Source organism: Juglans regia, chromosome 11 (genome assembly GCF_001411555.2).
Source record: "Juglans regia cultivar Chandler chromosome 11, Walnut 2.0, whole genome shotgun sequence".
NCBI classification, from domain to species: Eukaryota; Viridiplantae; Streptophyta; class Magnoliopsida; order Fagales; family Juglandaceae; genus Juglans; species Juglans regia.
The window spans coordinates 36,501,637-36,527,641 of NC_049911.1; the positions used below are offsets into that span (position 1 = coordinate 36,501,637).

General features: G+C 38.0%; 4 protein-coding genes across 4 annotated transcripts; 2 read left to right on the top strand and 2 right to left on the bottom strand.

Moving 5' to 3' along the window:
• The first annotated feature begins 3,157 nt into the window (after positions 1-3,157).
• On the top strand, positions 3,158-7,932 carry LOC109005213 (transmembrane 9 superfamily member 8-like). Its single transcript, XM_018984029.2, has 7 exons — positions 3,158-3,400; positions 5,388-5,552; positions 5,637-5,746; positions 5,845-5,953; positions 6,039-6,151; positions 6,258-6,411; positions 6,499-7,932. The coding sequence occupies exons 1-7, from the start codon at positions 3,281-3,283 to the stop codon at positions 7,654-7,656; spliced, it is 1,929 nt and encodes a 642-aa protein (XP_018839574.1). The 5' UTR covers positions 3,158-3,280; the 3' UTR covers positions 7,657-7,932.
• A 677-nt stretch (positions 7,933-8,609) lies between these two features.
• Positions 8,610-9,158, bottom strand: LOC109005224. The gene has a single exon (XM_018984041.2). It carries the CDS (start codon positions 9,114-9,116, stop codon positions 8,814-8,816), a length of 303 nt encoding a protein of 100 aa, XP_018839586.1. The 5' UTR covers positions 9,117-9,158; the 3' UTR covers positions 8,610-8,813.
• Positions 9,159-16,092: 6,934 nt separating this feature from the next.
• Positions 16,093-17,049, top strand: LOC109005221 (early nodulin-like protein 1). The gene is made up of 2 exons (XM_018984039.2): positions 16,093-16,371; positions 16,479-17,049. The coding sequence occupies exons 1-2, from the start codon at positions 16,188-16,190 to the stop codon at positions 16,829-16,831; spliced, it is 537 nt and encodes a 178-aa protein (XP_018839584.1). The 5' UTR covers positions 16,093-16,187; the 3' UTR covers positions 16,832-17,049.
• Positions 17,050-17,355: 306 nt separating this feature from the next.
• LOC109005222 lies at positions 17,356-24,800 on the bottom strand. The gene is made up of 4 exons (XM_018984040.2): positions 24,300-24,800; positions 23,888-24,219; positions 17,655-17,725; positions 17,356-17,561 (listed from the first exon to the last, which is right to left on the bottom strand). Exons 2-4 carry the CDS (start codon positions 24,011-24,013, stop codon positions 17,357-17,359), a joined length of 402 nt encoding a protein of 133 aa, XP_018839585.1. The 5' UTR covers positions 24,014-24,219; positions 24,300-24,800; the 3' UTR covers position 17,356.
• Between the last annotated feature and the right edge of the window lie 1,205 nt (positions 24,801-26,005).

The window sequence follows — 26,005 nt, forward strand, 5'->3', positions numbered from 1 at the left end:
TAAGATAAGATAAGAAAAAAAAAAAAAAAAACGGCAGATTTAGAGCTACTGTTCACGATGAACAGTAATGAATAGTAACATTATACGCACTTTTAAGTATAGGCAGAGATATATAAGACTAATTTGATTACATAAAATTAAATTATTTCATCTCATATAATCATTATAGTTTTTTAAACTCTCACACAAAATATAATAAAACATTTAATTTTTTCAAATCTTAAAATAAAAATAATATTATAAAAATATTTTATTCGACTTTCAATAAAACATCTCATCTCATCTCATCTGAACTGCGTAACCAAACGAGGCCTAAGGATATTGGGATACTACATGCAATTTGCTCCGTTTGGATTGAGAGTTGAGATGATATGAGCTGAATAAAATATTATTTTTAATATTATTATTATTTTAAGATTTGAAAAAGTTGAATTGTTTATTATATTTTGTGCGATAATTTGATAAAATTGTAATGATGAGAGACAAGATAAGATAAAATGAGTTAAAATCACTTATCAATCCAAACGCGACCTAGCATATCTATAGAGAAGTTTATGAAGTCGTAGGTAGTTGGTTGTTTGGTTATGGCACCGTTTGGATAATAAAAATGTTTTATTTGATTTCATTTCATATAATTATTATAATTTGTTATATAAAATACAATAAACAATTCAACATTTTCAAATTAATATTAAAAAATAATTTTCTAACAATATTTTATTTAACTTTTAACTTTAATTTAAAATCATCTCATTTTATCTTACTACCCAAACCACACCTAAATTTAGAGTCATTGGCCAATCCTAAAATTTTCTTATTTATATGTGTCATTTGATTGTTTTGTTAATTATTTACCATTGATAATTAATGCATAATTTATTATGAGTAATGATATACACAATACTTTTCACAATATATGACGTAAAATGAGAGTATTTTTATAAAGTAATGTTATTTTTATATGTTATTTTACAATAATATTCTTTAGTTGAGTAAACGGGTGTTAACCTTTTATTAAGAGAGGATTTACAAAGTTGATTTGAAAAACAAATCAATTACAATCATTAATATATTCCCAGTACACTTTCGTGACTGACATGGTCTAGTCCAGACAGTAAATCCCTAAAGACTTAAATTTTTAGAGAAAATATCACCTCTGTCTACGATAGAGATTACAAAGCCTCATACCTCGACTAAGTAGGGTAGGGTATACCAAACCCCAACAATCCCGTCAACGCGGAGGGGGGACTAATACTCCTTTCGGACCAAAGTCTGAAGGTACTAATTTTTTTTAAAGATTTTTATTAACCTATAAACTACATTACACAAAGAAAACTACAAAGAAAAACACTGCAACAAAAAGAAATCCAAACACAGAGGCTGCTGTGGCGCGTGCAGTACACGCGTCACTCTGGGAAGAGAACCGCCAGTCGACCTTGGAGATCCCAGACTCACAGACTCCAGAAACGCTGCGCATGGTGTTGGCAGAGGGCTCCCGGGTGGTGAATAAAGGCCACGGGCCAAACAACGCCGAAACTTTGAGCCGCGCGTGCGGGTTACTCGTCACTCCGTTTGGTGCCGCATTCGGTGGTCTTTAAGATCGACAGCAGGGCATCACCATGGAGGGGCGCGTGCTGGCCTGTGGCGGCGGGAAGACTCAGATCGGCGATTCACTCTTATTTCGCCTGAAAATATATAAAAATAAAAAATAAAAACTACATAGAAGAGAAGGGATGGAGGTGGAGGAGGAGGAGGAGGAGGAGGGAGGGAGGGGAAGGGAGCCGAAGCTCCCACCCCTCAAGCCGGATCTGCGAAAGAGGTTTTTAGAGAGAAGGGAGAGAGTTTATTAGAGAGAAAATGCACTTCTTACAATAATATTCTTTATTTTAAAATATAATTGTGTAATATGTTGTAAAAATTATTGTGTGCTCATCATTTTTCATCTATTATATATTGAATCATTAATATTATAAAAAATAAATTAAAATATAACATATTTATTTACACGTGCGGGTTCATATAATTTGGTTACTCGGGTTTTCTTCCTTTATATATATATATATATATATTTATAGAGACGTTGGTAATGATTGTAAATGGTTAGGAGCATGTAGTGGTGGAAAATACTGCTTTTTACCGATTGAGGAGTGGGTGATGGGTGAGCAGATTGTACGTGTGTTGATTAAAATTTTGGTTTTTTAAAATAGTTTGAGGAAAAGGCAGAAGTTGGGAGTGAAATGATGAGCATGTGTGGCTGGTTAGGCCAGCTGTTGTTGTATGGAATAAAATTACTGTTGAAATTAGGCGTGGGAATAAAAAGTATGATAAAAATATATATTAATGATGATGGAAAAGATCGATGGCTGTGGGAGGAGCTAGCTAGCTAGCTAGGGTCCCTAATGTCATAATTGGTTGGGGGCGTGGGTGGATGGGCTTTTCATTAGCAATGTCCGATGTGGTGGGGGTGCCCCCTTTCTGCCCTACCTCCTTCCTTCCTTCCTTCCTCCGAATATGTCTTCACTCTTCTATTTTTTTGGGTGCTGTTCTTGCTGGGTTGCAATTCTTGCCCATTCTCTCCAGGTTTCATGCTCTTAAAGCCTGGCATCATTGTACAAATTACTCACCCACGTATTACTTCATCAGAAATCAACATTCTTTTTTTAAAAAAAATATATGAGATTTACAAGAAAAAAATTATTTTTTAATAATAGACCACACTTTTTTTTCAAAAAAATACACGACACTTACACAGTTCATTACTGTATCTAACACTATTTATTCTAGAATTATATAAATTATTTTCTTATAACACATTTTCTTTCCCTTAGTGCACGAAATCAAAATGGTTGCTATTTGGTGGAAAAAATTGCTTGTGAGATAAGTGAGTTTGGATAAAAGTGCTTGTGAGATGTGGGCTTGGGCCTAGTACCTGCTCAAAGTGATTGAAGTTGTTTCGCTGCCATGGGCTCTACATTCTCTTCTTATAAATATTGCCAGGCTTCACTGGCGGGCCTTATTACCTAATTCGCTCCATCGACCGAAGCGGATATTTTTGCTTACTTTTTTTGGACTTGGGCTTTTCCACTCAGTGTTTATCGTTTCTCGAGAGAACGATAGTAAGCTAAATCACCGTACCCAGTCAAACCGGAGGGATAAACCCAGCTCCTCCTATTTCTTATTATTATTGACTGTCTCGCTCTTCCTTCCTACTATATACAGCTGCGATTTACGAATCTTTATCTCCCAGATCTCTCTCCCTCTCTATCCGAAACGAAACGCCATGGCGTTTCGAAGATCGCTCGCTGTACGTACGTTCTCGATCTCTGCACTCCTTCTGATTCTGGTCCATGGCAGCTTCTGCTTCTATCTCCCCGGTGTCGCTCCTGAGGACTTCCGGAAGGTCAGCTCTCTCTCTCTCTCTATCTATCTATATATATATATATATATCTCACACGCACGTGTATATAGTTACATAAAGATGCATGTATGTTCTTGTAGACGTGTAAAGTGCCTGATCTTTATGCCTAGCTTGGATCTGTGTGTGGTATAGGCCTTTGATTTTCTCCACTCACTTTGGATTCCAAGAAAACTGAGGGAATGGAAAAAAAAGATGAAATTTAAGCATATGATTGTACTGTCTTGTTGACTTGTGAGCCACTCAATTAAAACAATACTATTGTAACTATACAAGTCTCGGGTGCGCTTTGGTATTTCCGTCTCCAGATCCCAATCTTGTTGAGAATTGTGAGATTTAGAGGGAAGCAAACTCTTTTTCAGCGAACAAGCTCGCGCTTTCTGGAAATAGTCGTTTAGAGTTTGTGAGACACAACGTCTTCTTTAATTATTAGCTAAGGTGACGGAGCCAATTGGTCAAGGCTTTTGAGCATGATTTATACCCTCTTGTGATTGCAGGAGCGTTTAGGATAGCATTTCGACGTCTTTGAATAGACTTCAGATAAGAAAAGAACTTGTTTTAACATTATTAATAATTTTTTGAGTGACAATTCTGGCAGCTAAAAACAATGAATTTTTTTTATAGGGATTACGTAGTATGAAATTTTCGTGGATAATAACCTCGAAGCACACTGAAGTGAATGGGCAGTGATCATATGAGGGTTATTTCAGTGCATATGCGTTCCTAATTGACTCTTAACAAATTAAATAAAAAACGATCAAATCAATTATATGGTGGTGGTGTGACAAGAACTGCGACTCCTGCTGCCACTATCTCAACGTATACAATACTCCAATATGATGGATTATTGAATTAAATGCGATATTTTGGCTGACTGAATGCATGGGGAATATAAATAACTTTCGCACCCAAGTAGTATGTTTGATGCATTTTTTAATATTGTCTTGAGATGAAGCTACTCGGCTTGAACAATTCAATCTTACAACTACTGGAGTGGAGGTGTTGGTTTTTCATTTTTCCTGAAGGTGAATAAGATGGTTTGCTGACTGCATCAAATGACTTGAATTCTTGCCAATGAGTGGTCTAGAAGTACGTAATCCCGCACCGTATAGTTTTTATAAATTTGTTGATTAGTAAAAGCAGGTTGGGGAACTTGGCTTTATCATTGTGCCCAGTGAAGCTTTCGGAAGAGGTTTGGGATTCATCCTGTTCAATTGGCATATATCTAATAATACGAAAATCACAGTGCTTCTAGGGGAATGAAGAAAACAGAAAAAGTTTAAAAAAAAAGTCAGAAAATTACCCATCTGGAATGCAAAATTAGACTGTGTGAGACAACTTACCGTCATGCCCACACGACTCTCTCTAATGGAGATCTTGATCGATTCCTTGTATGTGCCAAATAGCTAGCTTATAAAAAAAGTACCAAATAGCGAGGAAATTGGTAAGTATTTCCTAGTCCTTAGCTCGTATTTAGGTGTTTCTATTTGTATACTTCATGTGTACTTGGGCTATGCCTATTTACTTGCATTAATAAAATCTCTTATTACTTATAAAAAAGAAATTGGTAAGAATTATGGGCCCGCATTGAGATGTGCTTCGTAATTCATGTTGTCTAAAATGTGTTAGTTATTCTCTTGTGTTTGCTATTATTTAATAGTGATAATTTTTTGGTAAGTGCTATTATTTTATGATAATGATTGTTTGGCTCTCTACAATGCTCGAATTTGTTCTCTGTGCCAAAACACGCGTTAGAAAAAAAAAATCTATTTATAAGTTGTGTGGATAACACACCTAGTAACGTTTTTACATGGCATTTGATTTGGAAGAGAAATTTTAGAATTTGAATCTTACAAATCAAATCTTACCATTTAAGTGATGTGGATGGTGTTTTCTATACACTGGTTTGAGAATAGAATAACTTCGTTACAAATCTTCAAATCAATTGTGATTTAATTTTCTTTGGATGCAGGATGATACTCTAAAAGTGAAAGTGAACAAATTAATCTCTACAAGGACTCAGCTTCCTTACACATATTATTCTCTTCCTTATTGCCCGCCTAAAAAGATAGTGGACAGTGCAGAGAATCTTGGGGAAGTACTTCGTGGTGATCGTATTGAAAACTCTCCCTTTGAGGTTAGTTTTGAATATACTCTTGCAAGTCTACATCTTATAATTTATGATAATTGAGTTATCTTAGTTGACTGGGATTTTTTGCAGTTTAAAATGCGAGCACCGAAAATGTGCAAGGTTGTTTGCAAGATTACACTAGATGCCAAATCTGCGAAGGAGTTTAAAGCGAAAATTGATGATGAGTATCGGGTCAACATGTATGGGATTCTTTCTTTCATAATAAACACCTTTTTGCTAGTGTCTGTTAGATCTGCCTTCAAGTTACATTCTCTTAAATGCATCTGTCATGTGACAGGATCCTTGATAATCTTCCACTGGTTGTGCCCGTACAAAGGCGGGAGCTGGAATCGGCCACTGTTTATCAGCTTGGATTTCATGTTGGGCTCAAAGTCCATATTCCTGGGGTATGTACTTTTATTTTTGGCATTTACTTTTGTTCTCTTCATGGATGTGCCATTTCTTTTTCTTACTTTAAATGATTATGCACAGAGCAAGGGTGACAAGTACTTTATTCACAACCATTTGGCATTTACTGTCAAGTTTCATAGAGATTTGCAAACAGACTCTGCAAGAATTGTGGGATTTGAGGTTAGACCATTTAGGTAAGTTTTCTGGGTCCCCTTTTTCTTACTGAATTATTACTCCTTTCTGATTCTTGTATTCCATAGTTTCTCATGGTGATGTTATTTGCATGCTGGATGAATACAGTGTTAAACATGAATATGATGGAAAATGGGAGGATGATAATACTCGTTTAACAACATGTGACCCTCATGCAAAACACACAGTTATGAATTCCAACTCTCCCCAAGAGGTTGAAGAGAACAAAGAGATTATATTCACATATGATGTTGAATTCCAGGTAAGGTTTTATAAATTATAGCTTTATTTTTCTATTAGCGTTTTCTTTTGAACTTGAAATTTGCTTTATCATCACATCATTTTTCAGGAGAGTGATGTGAAGTGGGCATCTAGATGGGATGCTTATCTACTAATGAGCGATGACCAAATTCACTGGTTCTCAATTGTCAATTCTTTGATGATTGTTCTTTTCCTCTCGGGCATGGTGGCAATGATAATGCTACGGACACTTTACCGTGACATCTCCAAGTACAATGAACTTGAGACCCAAGAAGAAGCCCAAGAGGAGACAGGATGGAAGCTTGTCCATGGGGATGTCTTCCGGCCCCCAAATAACTCAAATTTGCTATGTGTCTATGTTGGAACTGGCGTTCAGTTTTTTGGGATGACGTTGGTGACTATGATGTTTGCCATCCTTGGATTCCTCTCCCCCTCAAACCGGGGTGGTCTCATGACAGCAATGCTCTTGCTTTGGGTTTTCATGGGTCTTTTTGCTGGTTACTCTTCTTCTCGTTTGTACAAGATGTTTAAGGGAACAGAATGGAAGAAAACTGCTTTCCGGACCGCAGTCATGTTCCCGGCAATTGTCTCTTCCATTTTCTTTGTCTTAAACGCTATCATATGGGGACAGAAATCGTCCGGGGCTGTGCCTTTTGGTACTATGTTCGCACTTGTCTTCCTATGGTTTGGGATTTCCGTCCCACTTGTATTTGTAGGTAGCTATGTTGGGTTCAAGAAACCAGCAATTGAGGATCCTGTGAAGACAAATAAAATCCCCAGGCAGATTCCCGAGCAAGCCTGGTACATGAACCCAGTCTTTTCGATTCTGATCGGAGGAATACTACCATTTGGAGCTGTTTTTATTGAACTATTCTTCATCCTTACCTCAATCTGGTTGAATCAGTTTTACTACATCTTTGGTTTCCTCTTCTTGGTCTTTGTAATCCTCATCATCACTTGTGCGGAAATAACTGTCGTGCTCTGCTACTTCCAACTCTGCAGTGAGGACTACCTGTGGTGGTGGAGGTCATACCTTACATCAGGCTCGTCTGCACTATACCTCTTTCTCTATGCGACGTTCTACTTCTTCACAAAGCTTGAAATCACAAAGCTTGTCTCTGGGATATTGTACTTTGGATACATGCTAATTGCATCGTATGCGTTCTTTGTTCTAACTGGTACCATCGGATTTTATGCATGCTTTTGGTTCACAAGGCTCATCTACTCATCTGTGAAGATTGATTAATCGATGCAATTGGGTGTGCCGGGTGGTCTTTTTCTTTCAAGGCTTCAATAATTGTGTAAGATCTAAAATTACAAGTACCATTATGTTTTTAGGTGTAAAACTATACTCAGATTTTGAATTGTGACAAGGCCATGATCTGGCTGTTACAGTAGCTTTTATTTGTTTAATTTTTAGAAAAGATTCTATCAGAATATTTGTGTTTCGTCTGATAGCCAGACTTGTTGTGTAGATTGTTGGCTAACATGGACATTATATATTTGCTATTGTTTCTTCCGTCGTTATGGTGTTCGTCCTAGATCAAGATTGCAAAGGAAATGTTTTAACTGGAACGCCATTTATTTGAGAATGCAAAGCAGTGAGAGGCTGGACCTCGATCGCTGCATATATATGGAGTGTGAATCTTCATTTTGTTTCCAGTTTCGGGCTTAATTCCCTTGTTGCTGCTGCCTTGTTCTTGAGGTGATGCCAATCAGCTTCTTTCTCGTGTTTCCATTTATTTGTTTTCGTTTTGTAATGATTGCCTTATAACCACAGGTAGTAGTATTAACTATTAATTGGATTTGGATGAGTAACTTTTGTTTTCCCATTATAAAAAAAAGGTGATGGTAATCATGCTCCAAAGTAGTTTTGTCTTGTAGGGGATTTGAAGTTTTGAACCTTAAACGAAAAATTCTTGGAGACGAGGGTGGATTGAGTTAGCGGGGAGCATCCCCTTGGACTCCTCCCAGTGTCTCATGGTATGATAAATTTATTTATGCAACAAAAGATTTCACCTGCCTCTATACATTATAATATATGACAGTTCCTATATATCTTCAGGCAAACGATTGTATGGATAACACACCTAATAAAGTTTTTCCCTCTTCATTTTGCTTAATGAAGTTCTTTTTTCTTGCAACCTACTGAAAAAAACCTGAAGATAGAAACTTATCGATGACGCATGATTGATAGCTGCTGCACTGATAAAACATTTGAACGTTTATACTAATCTGATCATATCAAGAGAATTGATCATATTCCCATACCCAAGAATACATTGCAAAAACAAAGTCCAACAAAACAAACATTTACAAGCAAAACCGCATCTCGGGCAACTGATCATAAACATGATTTGATAATTAACGTTTACTTAAATACGATCGAGGAGCCACAAAGTACTACTTCCTTGGCCGAGTATCCTCAGGTTCGGCGGCTCCAATAGTCACCTTGGCGACATCTCGGGCGGAGGCTTCGGGCTTTTTCTTGAGGTACAACGTGAAGTAAGCAATGGAGGCAGTAATAAGGAGGCCTCCGATGGCCATGGTCTTATAGCTGAAGGGCAGCCTGCTCCTCTGGTGCAGTACTTCCCCAGGGTGTTGGCCAGGGGGCCTCTTGGAGCCCTCTAATCCCGCTGCTTTTACGTCTTCCGGTTTCATTTTGTGGGTGTCTGCCGTTTTCCTCCACTCCTCATCTCCTCCCATGATCACTCTCTCTCTCTCTCTATCTGTGGGTGAAGGTTCTATAGAGAGCTCTGGTGTGTGCGTACGTGTTTTTTATTGTATTGGTTTATGAGGGCAGGTGGTGGTTGTTGGACACGTAGCTGTGCACGTTTGAGCAATGCAGGGACACGTAACTGTGGCATGCAACCTTAGCACAAGGGTAAATGTTTTCAGTAAACTGTTAGTTTACCATTGGAACCAATCCATCTTTGATATAAACATAAAAAGATGGAAGCTTTTGTACAATAACAATAGAGAAGAAAGAGGATGTACTTTTCTGCATAGACTCCATTGATCAACAAAACAGCTTGCATAAAGGCTAATACATAACTGATAATAACAGAAAATAAGCACTACTCAATGTTCAAAATAGACTCCTATTGACTAGGTAAACATAAACAAACTTACTGACACTCCTAAAGACTAGGACAATTCAAACGTGTAAATTACTAATTTTCTCAACAATCCCTCCCTTAAACTGATGTTCCAAATATAACATTCAATTTAATAAAAGTCAAACTTTGAAGCGCCATCCTTCAAATTGAATCATTTGAAATGCAAACATCAAGTAGCTTCCTGAGCTTCTGAAATGTAGGAAATTTGAGAGGCTTGGTTAGAGTGTCAGCAATCTGGTCTTCACTTCTGCAGTAAATAAGATTAATGACTCCATCATTCGTGAGATCCCTCAAGAAATGATACTTCACATCTATATGTTTGCTTCGACCCTGTAGAATAGGATTTTTTGAAAGCTTTATTGCTGAATTGTTGTCACAATAAATCTGAGTAGGTCCATCCTCCTTGAAATGCAGCTCTTTAAGAATTTTCTTTAGCCAAATAGCTTGACAAGCACAAGCTGTTGCAACAACAAATTCAACTTCAGTTGATGATAATGTAACAATAGATTGCTTCTTTGATGACCATGAAACAGCTCTTGTCCCCATCATGAAAACATACCCAGATGTGCTTTTTCGACATCTGAATCTCTTGCATAATCACTATCTGTAAAGCCAAACAAATCTGATTTTTTCCATTCTTGTAGAACAGCCCAAACTCCTTGGTACCTTGCAAGTATCGGAAGATTCTTTTTGCAACCAAGAGATGAATCTCTGTAGGACACTCCATGTGCCTACTAATTACACTTACAACATGCATGATATCAGGTCTTGTTGCTATCAAATACATTAAACTCCCCACTATCTGTTTGTAAAGAGTGTCATCAACCTTCTTTCCTCCATTATCTTTGTTTTGCTTCAAACCAAACTCAGATGGTTTATTTACAGGATTACAATCCTTCATCTGAAACTTGTCCAAGATTTCTCGCACATACTTCTTCTGAGAAATAAAAATTCCAGCAGAGGATTGCACCACTTCAATGCCAAGAAAGTAATGCATCATACCAAGATTAGACATCTCAAATTCAGCCATCATGCATTTCTTAAAACTGTCAAACATGGCTGTAATATTTCCAGTATAGATTAAATCATCTACATATAAGCAAACAATGAGCATTTTCCCTCCATCTTCAGTCTTTATGAAAATTTTATGTTCATAAGGACATTTTTGAAATCCTTCCTTCAAAAAATAGGTTTCTATACGATTATACCAAGCATGTGGAGCTTGTTTTAATCCATTTAGAGCCTTCTTTAACTTATACACTTTATGCTCATTGCCAAGTTTCACATAACCAGGAGGTTGATTGATAAATACCTCTTCTTTCAAATCTCCGTGGAGGAAAGCTGATTTCACGTCCAACTGGAAGATAGGCCATGAATTTTGAGCTGCCAATGCAATTACCAATCTGATTGTGTCATGCCTAGCAATTGGAGCAAAGACTTCTGTATAATCAACACCGAACTCCCGCTTGTAGCCCTTAGCCACCAAGCGTGCCTTGTGCTTGTTAACTTCACCATTTTCCTTCAGCTTTGTCTTGTAAACCCACTTTACACCAATTGTCTTATGCCCTTTTGGAAGATCACATAGCTCCCATGTATTATTTCTTTCAATGGCTGTAATTTCAGCATCCATAGCCTTTCTCCATTTGGGTTATTTGATAGTCACTTCAAAAATGGTAGGATCACAATCTGAAAACAGAACAAAATGTGTAAGTGGATCATCACCTTGGTCAACTCCAGTTACCTCATAATTAGTCATCCATGCTGGTCTTCTTCGAACACGTTGAGGCCTTTGTGATTCAGCTGCAAGTGGGCTTTGATCAGCTATTGGAACATTTTGAGTGGCTTCCTCTTCTTGCTCATTCTCCATAGGATGCTGTCCTTTCTCATCATCATCAAAGTCTGCTGGAATATTTTCTTTAACACCATTTTGAGTCCATGACCAGGTGCATTTTTCATCAAATACCACATCACGACTGATGACAATTTTCATGGTGCCAGGATTGTATAGTTTATAAACTTTTGACTTATTACTAACACGAAGAAAAATGCATTTTTCTCCCTTGTTATCTAGCTTCCTTCTCTTCTCATCTGGAATATGGGCATAGGCAATACACCAAAAAATTCGAAAATGATCTACTCCAGGTTTCATTCTGCTCCATGCTTCTTCTGGTATCATATTTTGAACAGCAAGTGTGGGACTTCTGTTCAATATATGAATGCTCCAATTAATTGCTTCAGGTATAAACTTTTTGGAATGCCACTTGTTGTCAAAAGGCTTCGCACCTTATTCATAATAGTGCGGTTCTTCCTCTCGCATACACCATTCTGTTGGGGTGTATAAGCTGCTGTAAGTTGTCTTTTGATTACATGGTTCTCACAAAAAATTACAATTTCATGTGAGTTATATTCTCTGCCGCGATCCGTGCGAAGAACTTTTATTGGGTTGCCAACTTCTTTATCAACAAGCGCTTTATAGCTTTTAAAAGCTACAAAGGCTTTAGATTTTTCTTGCAAAAAATAAACCCATGTCTTATGACTATAATCATCAATGAAGGTAATTATATATTTTTTACTTCCATTAGAATGTGGTGTTATTGGCCCACAAGTGTCGGAATGAATAAGCTCCAATGCCTTCTTTGCTCTCTAAGATTTTCCTTGTGGGAATTGATTACGATGTTGTTAGCTAACAACACATTCTTCACAAACTTGAGAAGAAGCTGTAATTTGAGGAAGTCCCGTCACCATGTTCTTCTGTTGTAGTGTTTTCAATCTGCCAAAATTCAGATGCCCATAGCGAAAGTGCCATAGCCATGCCTCATCTTTTAATTTTGCTGAGAAGCACGAATAAGCGGTGTTGTGGAGATAAAGTGGAAACATACGATTTGCTATCATGTTAACTTGAGCAATTAAGCCCAACTTTGTGTCTTGAATTTGACATACTCCATCTTTGATAAAAATCTCATATCCTTTTTCTTGTAACTAACCCACACTAAGCAAATTGGTCTTTAAATATGGCACAAAAAGAACATTAGCGATAGTGTGGGTGGAATTTCCTTTCGTTTGGATTGTTACCTTTCCTTTTCCCATAACAAAAATTTTGGAGTTGTCACCAAACTTAACAGAGTTGCGAAAGGATTCATCCCAGTTAGAGAATGCCTCCTTTTCTCCACACATGTGGTTGCTGCAGCCAGTGTCTAACTACACATGTTTTGTTGAGTTTCTTCCTTCACGTGACACACCATTAAAAGAGACAACTCTTTTTATTTTTCTGCAAAGTTAGTTTTTTCTCCACTTTGCCTATTTAAATTAGTTTGACATTCGGACTTATAATGACCATACCTATGACATCTGTAACATTCAACATTGGACTTGTCTGCTGACTTTGGTCTATAAGTAGTTGAGTGGTGGCTGCCACGTCCTCTGCCTCTTCCTTGAAATTGATGCTGATGATTTTGTTGTTGGTTCCCACAATCATTGTTGAATCTGCCTCCTCTACCTCGACATCTGCCTCTACCTCGTCCTCTATCAGCTCCACTAGGTGTAGAGTTATTTTTTGATAAGGCCTTCAAAGCTTGTTCTTCTCTCTCTTGTTGGTTAATTTTTTGCTCATGAACCAACAAAGAACTTTGTAATTCATCAATTGAAAGTTCATCAACATCATTAGCTTCTTCTATAGAACAGACAACAAAATTAAATTTTGGTGTCAAGGATCGAAGAATCTTCTCAACAATGGTGACATCCTCTGCCTTGTCGCCATGGATCCGCATCTTGTTAACGATTGCCATCGTTCTTGAATAATAGTCTGTAACTGACTCTCCTAATTTCATTCGAAGCATTTCGAACTCCGAACGAATTGCTTGGAGTTGCTGCCTTTTAGCCCTTGCTGTACCTTGGTACTTCTTCTTCATGGAATCCCAAATATGCTTGGCTGTGTTCTTGCAAAGAATGGTTTCCAAGATTGAGCGATCAATAGCTTGGAAGAGATAATTCTTTGCTTTAAGATCCTTCAACTTCATCCCTTCAAACTCCATCTTTTGCGCATTTGTCTGCACATCACTTGCTGCTGGTTTTGCTACTCCAGAAACAACAACTGTCTAATATTCTTTGGACCTCAAGAAGTTCTCCATGAGCATGCTCCAATGGTCATAGTGACCATCAAAGCGTGGAATAGCAGGCTGTACAAAACTTTCGGAAGCCATCAAATTGCATTTTTTTTTTCAAAATCCCGCTCTGGTACCACTGATATAAATAGAAAAAGATGGAAGCTTATGTACAATAACAATAGAGAAGACAAATGATGTACTTTTCTGCATATACTCCATTGATCAATAAAACAACCTATATAAGGCTAATACATAACTGATAATAACATGAAAATAGTCACTACCCAACGTTCAAAACAGACTCCTATTGACTAGGTAAACAGAAACAAACTTACTGACACTCCTAAAGACTAGGACAATTCAAACGTGCAAATTACTAATTTTCTCGACAATCTTTCCATTGGGTTAGATAATAATATGAAGGTTGCTGAAGAAAATTTCAACCCAATTAACCCAGCTGGTTAGGTTCGGTTGGGTTCTACAAGGAATTGGGTTCTATATGACCTTGCTCATCATCAAACACGCACACTACTATACATTAATTAGATTGCGTTCAATACGGGAAAGAGGCACACAATCAAGTTGTTCGATATATATATATATATATATATATATATATATATACACGACCCTGGTTCAATTGGGATGAGACTGATTTGCTGCTTATTCATCAGGGGCAGTAAGCCTAGCCAGGCGTCTACGTGAATGCGTCCACTGCACAGTTTTCACCAATTGCTCTATGAAGTGGCTGTATTTAGTACCCATTACAAAAATTAAGATTAAGACGCCAATTCCTTATCAATGATGAATAGAATATTTGGGTATGGATATTTTTCGATTCGTGTTATGATGGAATCTTTCTGGATGGTTTGGATATCATATTGATATATATGTATAATTTTTCAACTCTCTCTCTCTCTCTCTCTCTCCCACACACACACACACTAGACTTACAGCGACCGGGGATGAGAAGTGAATATTAGTAACAGATGATTACACAAATCGACATTTGAAAGCGATTTTTTTTTTTAATTACATAAACAGATTCTAATATTCTATATAGAGAATGCAAAAGAGAGGTATTAATTGTAACGCTTCAGTAGAAGACCCAAATCACATAGCCTATATTCCAAAAGGACAAATCAATAATGCATTGAAGCTCCATCAGAATCTTATAAAGAGTAAAAACTTATCTTTTCCAAATAATATAGAATCTCATATACCACCTACTCTTATCCCTATCATGGAGTATCTATCACATTAATCATGATATATATATATATATATATATTCCGATGGTAGCCAAGAGCACAAAACAACACTTGGTGCAAAAGGTCCAACAAAAGCAAACATTTTACAATTAGTACATGCAAGCGAAAAACGCTCATGATCATACACAGAAGTACTACTGCCACGAGCTACTTCCTGGGTCAGTTGTCATCAGGTTTCGAGGCTCTAATAGTCTTGGCTACATCTCGGAAGGTGGTGAGTTTGGGCCTTTTCTTAGCATACAAGTAATATCCAATGGCTGCAGTTATAAGGATGCCTCTGATGGCCATGTTCTTATAGCTTAAGGGCAGTCTTTGCCTCTGGTGCAGTGCTTCCCTTTCCCCTTGGTTTCGCCCAGGTTGCCTCTTGGAGCCCTCATCTTCTCCCATGATCTCTCTCTCTCTCTCTCTCTCTAATGTATGCTTGAAACATGCTGTAGTGCTGGTTCTGTGTTGGTTTAAGAGGCTTAATTGCCAACCTCGCACAAAAAGAAAGGTAGAATAGCCACGTTTGAGCAAGGCGGGCTATTTTTCTCGTGATGCGTAGCTGTGCAGCCATGAGCACTGCAGGCACACGGAACCGAATCGTGGCATGGCACAGTCAGCTCGACAAGTGTTGTCTTGGCAGGAGAAGGAGAAACAATGATTTTTTTTTTTTTAAATAATTCTACTTACAATGTCAAGTACGAGTAATTGCTTCACACGTAATTGCTTTGAAAAAAATGAGATTTATTATTAAAAAATTAATTTTTATGTAAATTTTATATTTTATTCATTTTTTTCAAAACGATTACGCAGCGATCACATAATTTATAATTATAAATATCTTTTCACTTTTTTTTATTTATGTATGTATGGCAGCAGCCCAATCCACCTTTTCATTGGGCTCCACGATATTAACGCATCCAGCCCAGCTTAATGACATGACCCAAGCCCAACTTTTGCAAAGATTTTCACTCGAACACACTCTTCAAGAGAGAGAGGCTTTGACCGTTGCTCTTCCCCGTACTACTTTTCATGCTATTCCGACCGTTTCAAAATAGTTTTGAACATTTTCTACTGCTGCATATATCTTTAAACGTTATAGTCTTTTAAATTTTAAGATGAATCTGATAAAGGACAAAACTCAGTAAAGCCAGAGGTCGCAACGGCTATTTTTCTTTCAGCCTTCTTAAATACGCCAAACCCCTAATCCTCCACCTCAATCATCTATCTCTCTCTCTGAAGAAAATAAACACACAACTCTACTTCTCTCAGCGTATTTCATTTTTGCTGGTAGTGTTGTTGATGTCCATGGCAGTTTTTTCAAGAGCAATTTCAGCTTTTGTGCTCTTATTACTCTACAACTTCTCTGAAGCTAAAGAGATATTGGTTGGAGGTAGTGCAGATGGATGGAAGATTCCGTCCACTCAATCTGAATCCCTCAATCAATGGGCCGGAAATTTTCGTTTTCTCGTTGGTGACTCTCTCGGTAAATGTCCTTCTTCAATCCCACCTGAATTGGGATTCTATCAGACCGGTCTTTTTCTTCAGTTATGGGTTTTTTTTCTAACACGCCTATTTTCATTTTTCATGCAGTGTGGAAATATGACAGCGGGAAAGACTCTGTATTGCAAGTGAACAAGGAAGATTATATGAACTGCAATACATCTAAACCCATTGAAGAGTACAAAGACGGAAACACTAAGGTGAAACTTGACCGATCTGGGCCATTCTACTTCATCAGCGGAGCTGAAGGACACTGTGAAAAGGGTCAAAAGTTGGTTGTGGTGGTTCTTTCTTCAAGACGCGGGTACACTGGCATTTCCCCAGCACCTTCTCCGGTGGAGTTCGAGGGTCCGGCAGTTGCTCCGACTAGCAGTAGTACGAGTTTGCAAGGCAGTTTGATGGTTGCGCTGTGGGTTTTTGCTTTCGGAATTTGTTTGATGTGATTCCAAAAGAGGAAGAGGGTGGGTTGGGCGATTCATTGATTACCAGCTTTTGAGGTTATTATTTTGTGGGGATTCTTTTTTCAGACTATACCCAACCAACAGTTGAACACATTTGTTAATTGTTATTCCTTGATCTCTCCTCAGACTTCAGCCTTTTTTACGTTTTCTTTTCGGGTTCATAAAAATATTGTGAAGGAACAAAAATGAGTTCATATAAATTTTGCAATTTAAAATTTCAGTAGAGAAAATGCTATAGGAACTGACAGAAACCCAAACTCGCTGGGGCCTCTTTGCATTCCTAAACTCTGGGCAGAGAACGCTTTCTTCAGTGTAATTTTAGTGTGTTTTTGCTTGAAGTTGACCGGCTAAAAAGAAAAAAATAATAAACCTCTCTCACACTTCCGCAAAATATGTGTCCTTGCTTAGAAAGCAGGCTATAAAAACACAGAAAAACCCTTCAATATTTTATCAATTGGTGTTTAAATTTTTTTTCTCTACTCTAAAAAACCACATATATAAGGCGCATTATTTCTTCTTCCCAACAACTTTGGCCGCTTCTCCACAATCCAGGCTCCGTTCTCCATCATTCCAGAACTGTGGAGATTGATGTTTTGGAACAGCTTCACCAACATTATAGAAACATATATCTGAGTTTTTTCGCTGTACAAATTCTTGTTCACCTTTGGGCGATTGTACCTTCAATAAATATTTATGCTTTTTTCTTAAAAATCTGTAATCAGAAACAAAAAGGAAATTAAAAAAAAAAAAAAAACGAGCCAGGTAGAAAACATCAAAAAATCCATCCAAGAAAAGAAGATCATACCGGACTTCAGCCAAAAGGGTTTCTCTATTCACTGTTGCATTCTGCAATCTTCTCTTCTTTGAAATGAATTCCTATTAAAGATTTTTTTTAAGCATATAGAAATTCCTATTAATTGACAACAAAAAACATTTGACAAAAAAAAAAAAAAAACTATAAAATCAAATACAAAAAAAATCAAATAATGCTGATATTTTTACGCCAAGCCAAATTTCGATACTGAGTAAATTTTATTCTTTCCTCCATAAAATTTCTGGCGTGATGTTAGAACTCCCTCTGGAAATATGCAGCCAGACGTGGAAATATGTTAGTACCCCGTTTTTAAGGATGGACAACGTTATGGCTGATATGGAACATCTGGGAGCATGGGTAGTTCAGATTAATTTATAGCAGTTAGTGATAGTTATGTCTTATGTGTACTGGTAGTAATCATTATATAACGCGTACAGGTGGTTATTTGTGTGGCAGTTTCCTTCTAAGTAGTGTATATATGTAAATGGCAGTGTGAGGATGTTATGAACCCACTAGGTAGAACTCACTCTTGAAAACTAGCTTACAAGGGAAGGGTGCCTAGGAGCTTATAAACCATCAACTAATCCCATAATTAGTCAATGTGGGATCGTAACAACCACCACGCTCCGCAACCGACGTCCACGGCGGTCCCGGCGCTCACACGGGCTGGCTGTGCGCTAGGTCTTTTCCTAGCTCCGGGCGAACACTACCATGCCGGCATCACCCCCCATGCCGCACGATTGCAACCGTCGCAACATGGCCTTAGATGTGGGGTGGCTCTGATACCATTTGTTATGAACCCACTAGGTAGAACTCACCCTTGAAAACTAGCTTACAAGGGAAGGGTGCCTAGGAGCTTATAAACCATCAACTAATCCCATACTTAGTCAATGTGGGATCGTAACAGAGGAAGAGGCAGATCAGGAATTATCTTTGTCTTGTGGTTTCCTTCACACCCAAAGTGAAGAATTGTGTGGTCTACTCCCACCCTAAGTGGAGATTTATCCTAATATAAATTCTTATTTGGTTGTGTACAATCTGGGACCTATCATTGGTATCATTCGTACTTCAGAGCATGGGCACTAACAATGAACGTATCGAGAAATTGGAGCTTGATGTTCAAACAGTCCGTGACGGGGTGTGGCATTTGGAGCACGAGAAGTTAGCCGATATTGACACTTCTCTGAAAGAGATCATGAGCTTCTTGGCTATACTGAAGCGTCATGACCTGGAGGAGGGTAAGGGACGAGCTCCATGTTGTCAGGAGCATCAACGTCTGAGGACTCAAAGGCTACAGTTGCAGCTCCGAGATTTACCAAGATGGATTTTCCTTGGTTTGCGGTAGATGATCCTACTGAATGGCTTAACAGAGTTGAACAATTTTTTGAGTTTCAAGGAACCTCTCCAAACCAGCGGGTGTCCTTGGCATCATTCCATTTGGAAGGTGAGGCAAACCAATGGTGGCAATGGCTTCGAAGAATGCTGCGAGAGACAGGAAAACAACTAACATGGGAGGTGTTTGAGAACGAGCTTATCGCCAGATTCAGTCCTACAAAGTATGAGATTTTTGATGAGGCGTTGGCACGAGCCAAGCAACAAGGATCTTTATGGGATTATCAATGAGTTTAAACGACGGGCAAACCGAGTTGAAGGTTGGCCGGATGGTTTAGTTGGGACCTTCCTTGCAAGGTTAAAGGATGAGATTGCCCATGAAGTTAGAATGTTCAATCCATGTACATTGAAGGAAACAATCGAAATTTCTAGGATGAGAGATGACAGGATATCACGTAAGAAGAAAACAGATAAAATAGAGATGGCTCCACCCAAACCACAGTTACAAAACCCCTTGCAGAAAGCAACTTCAGGGACAGCAATGAAAAAGCTCTCGTGGGAGGAAATGCAGTGTAGGTGGGAACGAGGTTGGTGCTTTAATTGTAATGAGATTTACTCCAGGTCATCGCTGCAACGCAGAACAAGCCTTTCTCATCGAAGGACCACCACAATGGGAGCATGAAGTGGCAGTTAAAGAAGAGATTGATAACTCGGACTACAAAGAAAATATTACTGTTAAACCTTGGGGACAAGGTTCCGGTGGAGGGGAAGGCAGATGATAGCAATGGAACATCTGGGAACATGGGTAGTTCAGATTAGTTTATAGCAGTTATTGATAGTTTACAGCAGGCGGAGTGGAGGCCTACTCTTGATGGGTTGGTGTTTAATATTATTGAACCGGAGGATGTTGCTAGGATGGAGAGGGCTTTCGAGGAAGAAGAGGTGTTTGATGTAGTAAGGAAAATGGTAAAAGACAAGGCTCCCGGACCTGATGGTTTTTCTATGGGCTTATTTCAAGAATGCTGGAAGGTAATTAGAGAAGATCTTTTGAAGGTGTTTCAGGAGTTGTTCTCGTTTGGGAAATTTGAGAAAAGTCTTAATTCCATTTTCCTTGCCTTAATACCTAAAAAGGCTGGGGCTATTGAGATCATAGATTTTCGACCTATTAGCTTAGTGAACAGAGTATACAAGATTATCTCAAAAGTGCTTGCTAATCGCTTAAGGGAGGTGTTAGGTAAGATTGTGTCTAAGCCTCAAAATGCTTTTGTGAAGGGTAGACAGATCCTGGATGTAGTTCTAATTGCCAATGAATGCTTGGATAGTAGACTGAAGGCTGACAGCCCAGGAATTATGTGTAAGTTGGATATGGAAAAGGCGTATGACCATGTTAATTGGGACTTCCTTTTATATTTACTAGGTAAGTGTGGTTTTGGTGAAAGGTGGAGGTCTTGGATTAGTTGGTGTATATCTACGGTATGTTTCTCTGTATTGATCAATGGCAGCCCAAAGGGTTTTTGTAACATCCAGACCCAAAAGTGTAATTTTACTTATTATTTTTATTTTTATTACTATTACTAAATTAAAGATATGTTTTAAAATAGTGATTATATTAGAATGGGTGAGTTTCTTCCACTATCTTTGCCCGTAAGTCTCAATGTTTATCTCCTAGTTGAACAAGTTTCCTAATGGAAAACCAAACTCCCAACTCCGAACTCTATCCAATCTCCTTATGATCCATGATACCCCTTCTCCTTGCCTATAAAACCCACCCCGAGACCTTCAGAAATTAAGCACAAGAAACCTTATACACATAGCCACCATAGCAGCTTCTACAAACCGAGAACCCACCTCCCTCAACCAAGTCAGCCACCTCACCGAAAACTACCACAAAAGCCGCCGACAGTGAGCTTTTCCCCTGTTTGAGCCCAACCCGTCGATTTCTCTCTCCCTCTTTATCGGCAGTGACTCTTTGGCCATGTGCTTGTGCTGCCGTCACCAACCACCTCAAGGGACTTCGGAGTACCACTCTTGAAGCCAGAAATCACTGACCAGCCTAAACCAGGTGAACCCACTTCCTTCCGGTAAGTCCTCGATAGGATCTCTCTCTCTCTCTCTCTCTCTCTCTCTCTCTCTCTCTCTCTCTCCCCCTGTGATTTTCAATTCTCTGCTTGACGGGTTCCTCTCTCTAAAAAACTCTCTTTCTCTCCCTCTCGGTGTCCCACCACCATAAGGACCTCCCAGTTGCACCGCCGTCGCGTCCAGCCACCCAGAGCCACCGTCGCACTCAGCCCCTCTCTCGGTAAACTATCGCACGACTCCCTCCGACATTCACGAGCTCTCTGTGTTAGCCTTGTGCTTTCCAGAGGAAGCTTCTCGTTTTTAATCTAGAATGGGCCCTTGTGCCTTAAGCCCATTCAGCCGAATGCCTCTTTAAAATTCTAAGTGGAGTGTTTTTCCCAATTGGCCTTGGGCCTTCAAATATTTTAATACAATTATTAAGTTATATTTTTTAAAGGATATGTTAGGGATTTTGAATAATATTAATATGTAATAATATTTAATTGATTATGTATTATCTCAGTGGTATGATTTTAAGTAATTAGAACGCTAAACGCGTTCACTAAGGAATTAATAACATCTAGTACCCCGTATAGGCAGCGCACTACAAAGACGGAATCAGGAAGCAGCGTTAAGAGGTAAATAGTATGATCATATAAATGCATGCGTACTATGAATATTATTATTATGTATGAAAATATTATGTGCTTATGATGGTTAACTACGCTACACTAAGAGGCAAGTCAATGTTAGACTCCTTTAACGATCTTTAATGAAATATGAGATTATGCTTGAATGAATGAATTTGTTGTTTGATTGATTGAATGTTACTAAAATCATATGAAAGCCATGAGATGTTCATGTAGTAATTCAAGTCAAGTATGCTATGTAATAGAATAACAGATTATGCTAACCCTGTTCATGTAATACTTAGATTATGTATGTCAGGTTAATGTAGTACTTAGATCATGTATGCCATGGAATGTCATAAAATGTTCAGATCATGTTATGCTGTGTCATGTTATGCTATACCATGTACAAGTATATACTATGTTATGCAATGCCATGTACAAGAATATGCCATGTTATTTCATGTCAGGTTATGTTATACCATGTACCAGGATATGCCATGTTATGCTATAGAATGTGTCATGTTATGCTATAGAATGTGTCATATTATGCTATGCCATGTACAAGAATATGCCATGTTAGAAATGTTCATGAAGCCTAATAAATTCTCATGCATTAAGAAAGATAAGAAGTTTTACGGTGCCGTGGACTTAAGCATGGTTAACCACAAGTTAAGTGAAACACGGACCTAAGCGTGTTTCACTCCATGTTATGCAAGTTAAGTGAAACACGGACCTAAGCGTGTTTCACTCCATGTTATGCAAGTTAAGTGAAACACGGACCCAAGTGTGTTTCACTCCATGTTATGCAAGTTAGAAACACATAACATGGAGTGAAACACGGACCCAAGCGTGTTTCACTCCATGTTATGCAAGTTAGGTGTAACACGGATCTAAGTGTGTTTCACTCCATGTTATGCAACTTAGGTGAAACACGGACTCAAATATGTTTCACTCCATGTAAAGCCAGCTAAGTGAAACACAGACTCAAGTGTGTTTCATTCCATGTTAAGTCAAGATAAACAAGATAGTATGCATTCACGTTACATGTTTGCCATGATTATATATACTTCCACTCATGTTAATGATGAATACGTATGTTATATGAATCTGTGATGATATATGTATGTAAAGTCTTTCAGAAAGTCATGTTACGTGTACGATTGTAAATCTATAAAGCTGTATGTATGTTATGAAGAGTCTTAAGAAATTAAGTCCATGCTAGGCCAAATTATATTTTATGGTATGATGTGCTACTTACTGAGTATTCAACTCATTTTTTTGTTTGTCTTTCTATTTTCTTCCATGTTTAATTCTCACAGATGGTGATTATGATGGCGCAAAGCTGGATGGCCAGGAATAGATCTAGTACTAAGTCTTAGGAAGGAATAAGCGATATTCACACAAGAATTAGATTTCTTTTATGTCATTCATAGGATTAGTTTATGTTCTTTTATTTTACGTTCAGTTTTCGAAACAATCATGTTCAATTTAGTTTTATTATTTTGATGCTTTTCAGTAAATGAGGTATTTCAAGAAATGAATCTCTTACCGGGCATTAAGTTATGTACTTGGGCCATTGCTGTGGACTTTAATGGTATGGATCTTCATGATTTCTTAGATGCTAATGTGCCTTTGTAGATGGGGCATAATACTTTGTAATTGGCAGTTGTAGCTCATTCTTGTTAATAATACTTATTTAACTAATAAAAAAAAAAAAGTAATCATTATATAACGCGTACTGGTGGTTATTGGTGTGGCAGTTTCCTTCTAAGTAGTGTATATATGTAAATGGCAGTGTGAGGAAGAGGCAGATCAGGAATTATCTTAGTCTTCTTGTTTCCTTCACACCCGAAGTGAATAATTGTGTGGTGACTGGTCTACTCCCAACCCTAAGTGGAGATTATCCTAATATAAATTCTTATTTGGTTGTGTACAATCTGGGACCTATCACGTGATTGAGGTCACTGTGGTCATAAAAGATTGCGTAGTCAGAAACTAACCAGAAACAAAGTTTTTTATCTTCTTTCACACGCACTCAGAAACCAACCAGAGGCTAAGCCGCCAGAGAACCACATAAGTATAATTACAAACTACAATTTAAGGGCATATATACCATAAGGACTCACACCCAGATAATAATCAATGTAAAAAAAAAAACCATAAAGAATAGAGAATGTGGTTAATTGAAGAGAAAATACTAACCTTTTGCAGTTCCAAATACTCCTGCAATAAAATTTGATATTTTAGGTTAACCCTAGCCTCTTCATTGATAGGACGAGATTGATAAGGATCCATAGAGACGACCCTTTTCATCTTAGTTTTCAACATTGCACTCCCAATGAATACAAATGAAAACCCCTTTCGCCCTTTACTCCAGAATTGCGTCTTTAAATACGATCCTAAAACCGGTAGTCAGGGAATAGACGAATCCTATTCGAATTGGGACTTTTAGAGATATAAAGGTCAAGACTGAAGATTGATGAGAACCCACCAAAACCACAATTCCAAGACCAAAACTTGGAGACCAAACGAAACTGCAAAGTAAAAGCTCACCTAATAAGAGTAGGAAAAGAAGATTTGAGATATAGAGAGAGAAAAAAAGGGGATATAATACCAATAATAACAATAAAAAGGTAATTTTAGAGAGAGATGGCTCTGTGTATCTTGGTTTGGCTCCCTTTCCGCGGAGTCCTTGAATGTAAGAACCCAAAAAGGCCCGTGAAGATTGGAGATAGAGGGGGAGGAACGAGTGAAGAAGATGGGATTCGCAGAAGGGCATTTATGGTAAGTAGAGTTTGTCTTTGGGAGAGAGCTGTGGTCGGAGGACAATAGAAGACATATCTATCTTTCCTTCTTCCCGTCCTTCCAATTCTATCTTCTTTTCTTCTTTTTTTCCTTCTGTACAAATTTTGGTCCAGCTGGGTCATTCTTAGAGAGAGAGAGAGAGAGAGAGAGGGTCTGTTTGTGTGTAGTGTAAAAAGCATTTATGTAGCCTGTTTGGAAGGTTTGGGTATGGCATGAGAGATAGAGAGAGAGAGAGAGAGAGTGAAGAAAAGGCAGGAGATGAATTGCTGCTGTTTGCTGCTGGGTTGCAGTTTTAGCCCAGGACTACTTAACTTGCCTTGGAAGTTGGAACGGTAATAAGAAGGGGTATTGAAAGTACCAATACACACTGTTACATTTTGAGGCTTACAATTACACACATGTCTATTAATGAAGTCTGATCCAAAAAATAATAAATACCATCTTCAAATACAGCTTTCGTGGATTAAAAATTAAAATACGTACAGAATTCCTTTTACCAAAATAATTTGAAGATTGAAATCCAATACTTTGTACCGAATATACCACAATGTGCTTTGGACCGTTGGATGAACTCAAACATTAGTTACCAATGGTTATATATAATTCAAAGATAAATTATTTTCTCAAAAGTAGACTGGTTTATCTCTTTTGGGGTAGGGCTTAAAAATTGGGTGTACCAATTATTTCCTTTGGTCCAACCAAACAAAATCATATTGAACTGTCATATATATGCTTATATGATGTTTTATCCTCTGTCCTTTGAATTTTTAAATAGCACTTTTTACACTTTCAAAACCTTAATAATGTTTCCATTTTATTTGTAATATAGGAGGAATGAAAGCAATAGATGACCCGATGCCACTTTTTCATTGAGTTGTTCTATACATCCGCCTACATAGCATACCTTACGTGTAATATTTTTGATAATTAAAACGGAAACATTATTTATATCAGCCTGTAGCCACAGCACACTTAATGTACTGAGTTAAAAAAAAAAATATATCATGTGAGGTGCGTTGTGGCTACAAGCTGATGTATAGCCATTCTCGTTAAAACGTCCATTTTGGTGTTATTTTTCTCTGCCTACACAGCACACATACCTGCATAGGAAAAGAAGTAGTTGTAATCAAAATGAAATCTCTCCCTTTGAAACAGCTTCAACTTCTCTCATTTCCCTCAAAATCCATCATCTCCCATGTATTCCAACCTTTCGTTGCACCACTTTCTACTATTACTGTTACTTCTTCTAGTGAAGCTGCTTCTTCCATCGCAACTTTAACCCAAGAGGAGCTCACGAAGATCAACATCCTCCTTCCACGCGCCTCTGCCTCTCAAACCACCTCCCCACAACAATTCACCTCACCACCACTGCCCTCCTCACAAACCCACCTCCAAAATCTCTCTTTTCTATTCTCGTTGATTCCCTCACTTACCGAGCCGCACATGATCCTTCCTAGTTGATGGACACAAAAAACATACTCAAACATTCGTGCAAAAGTTTAAAAAAAAAAAAGT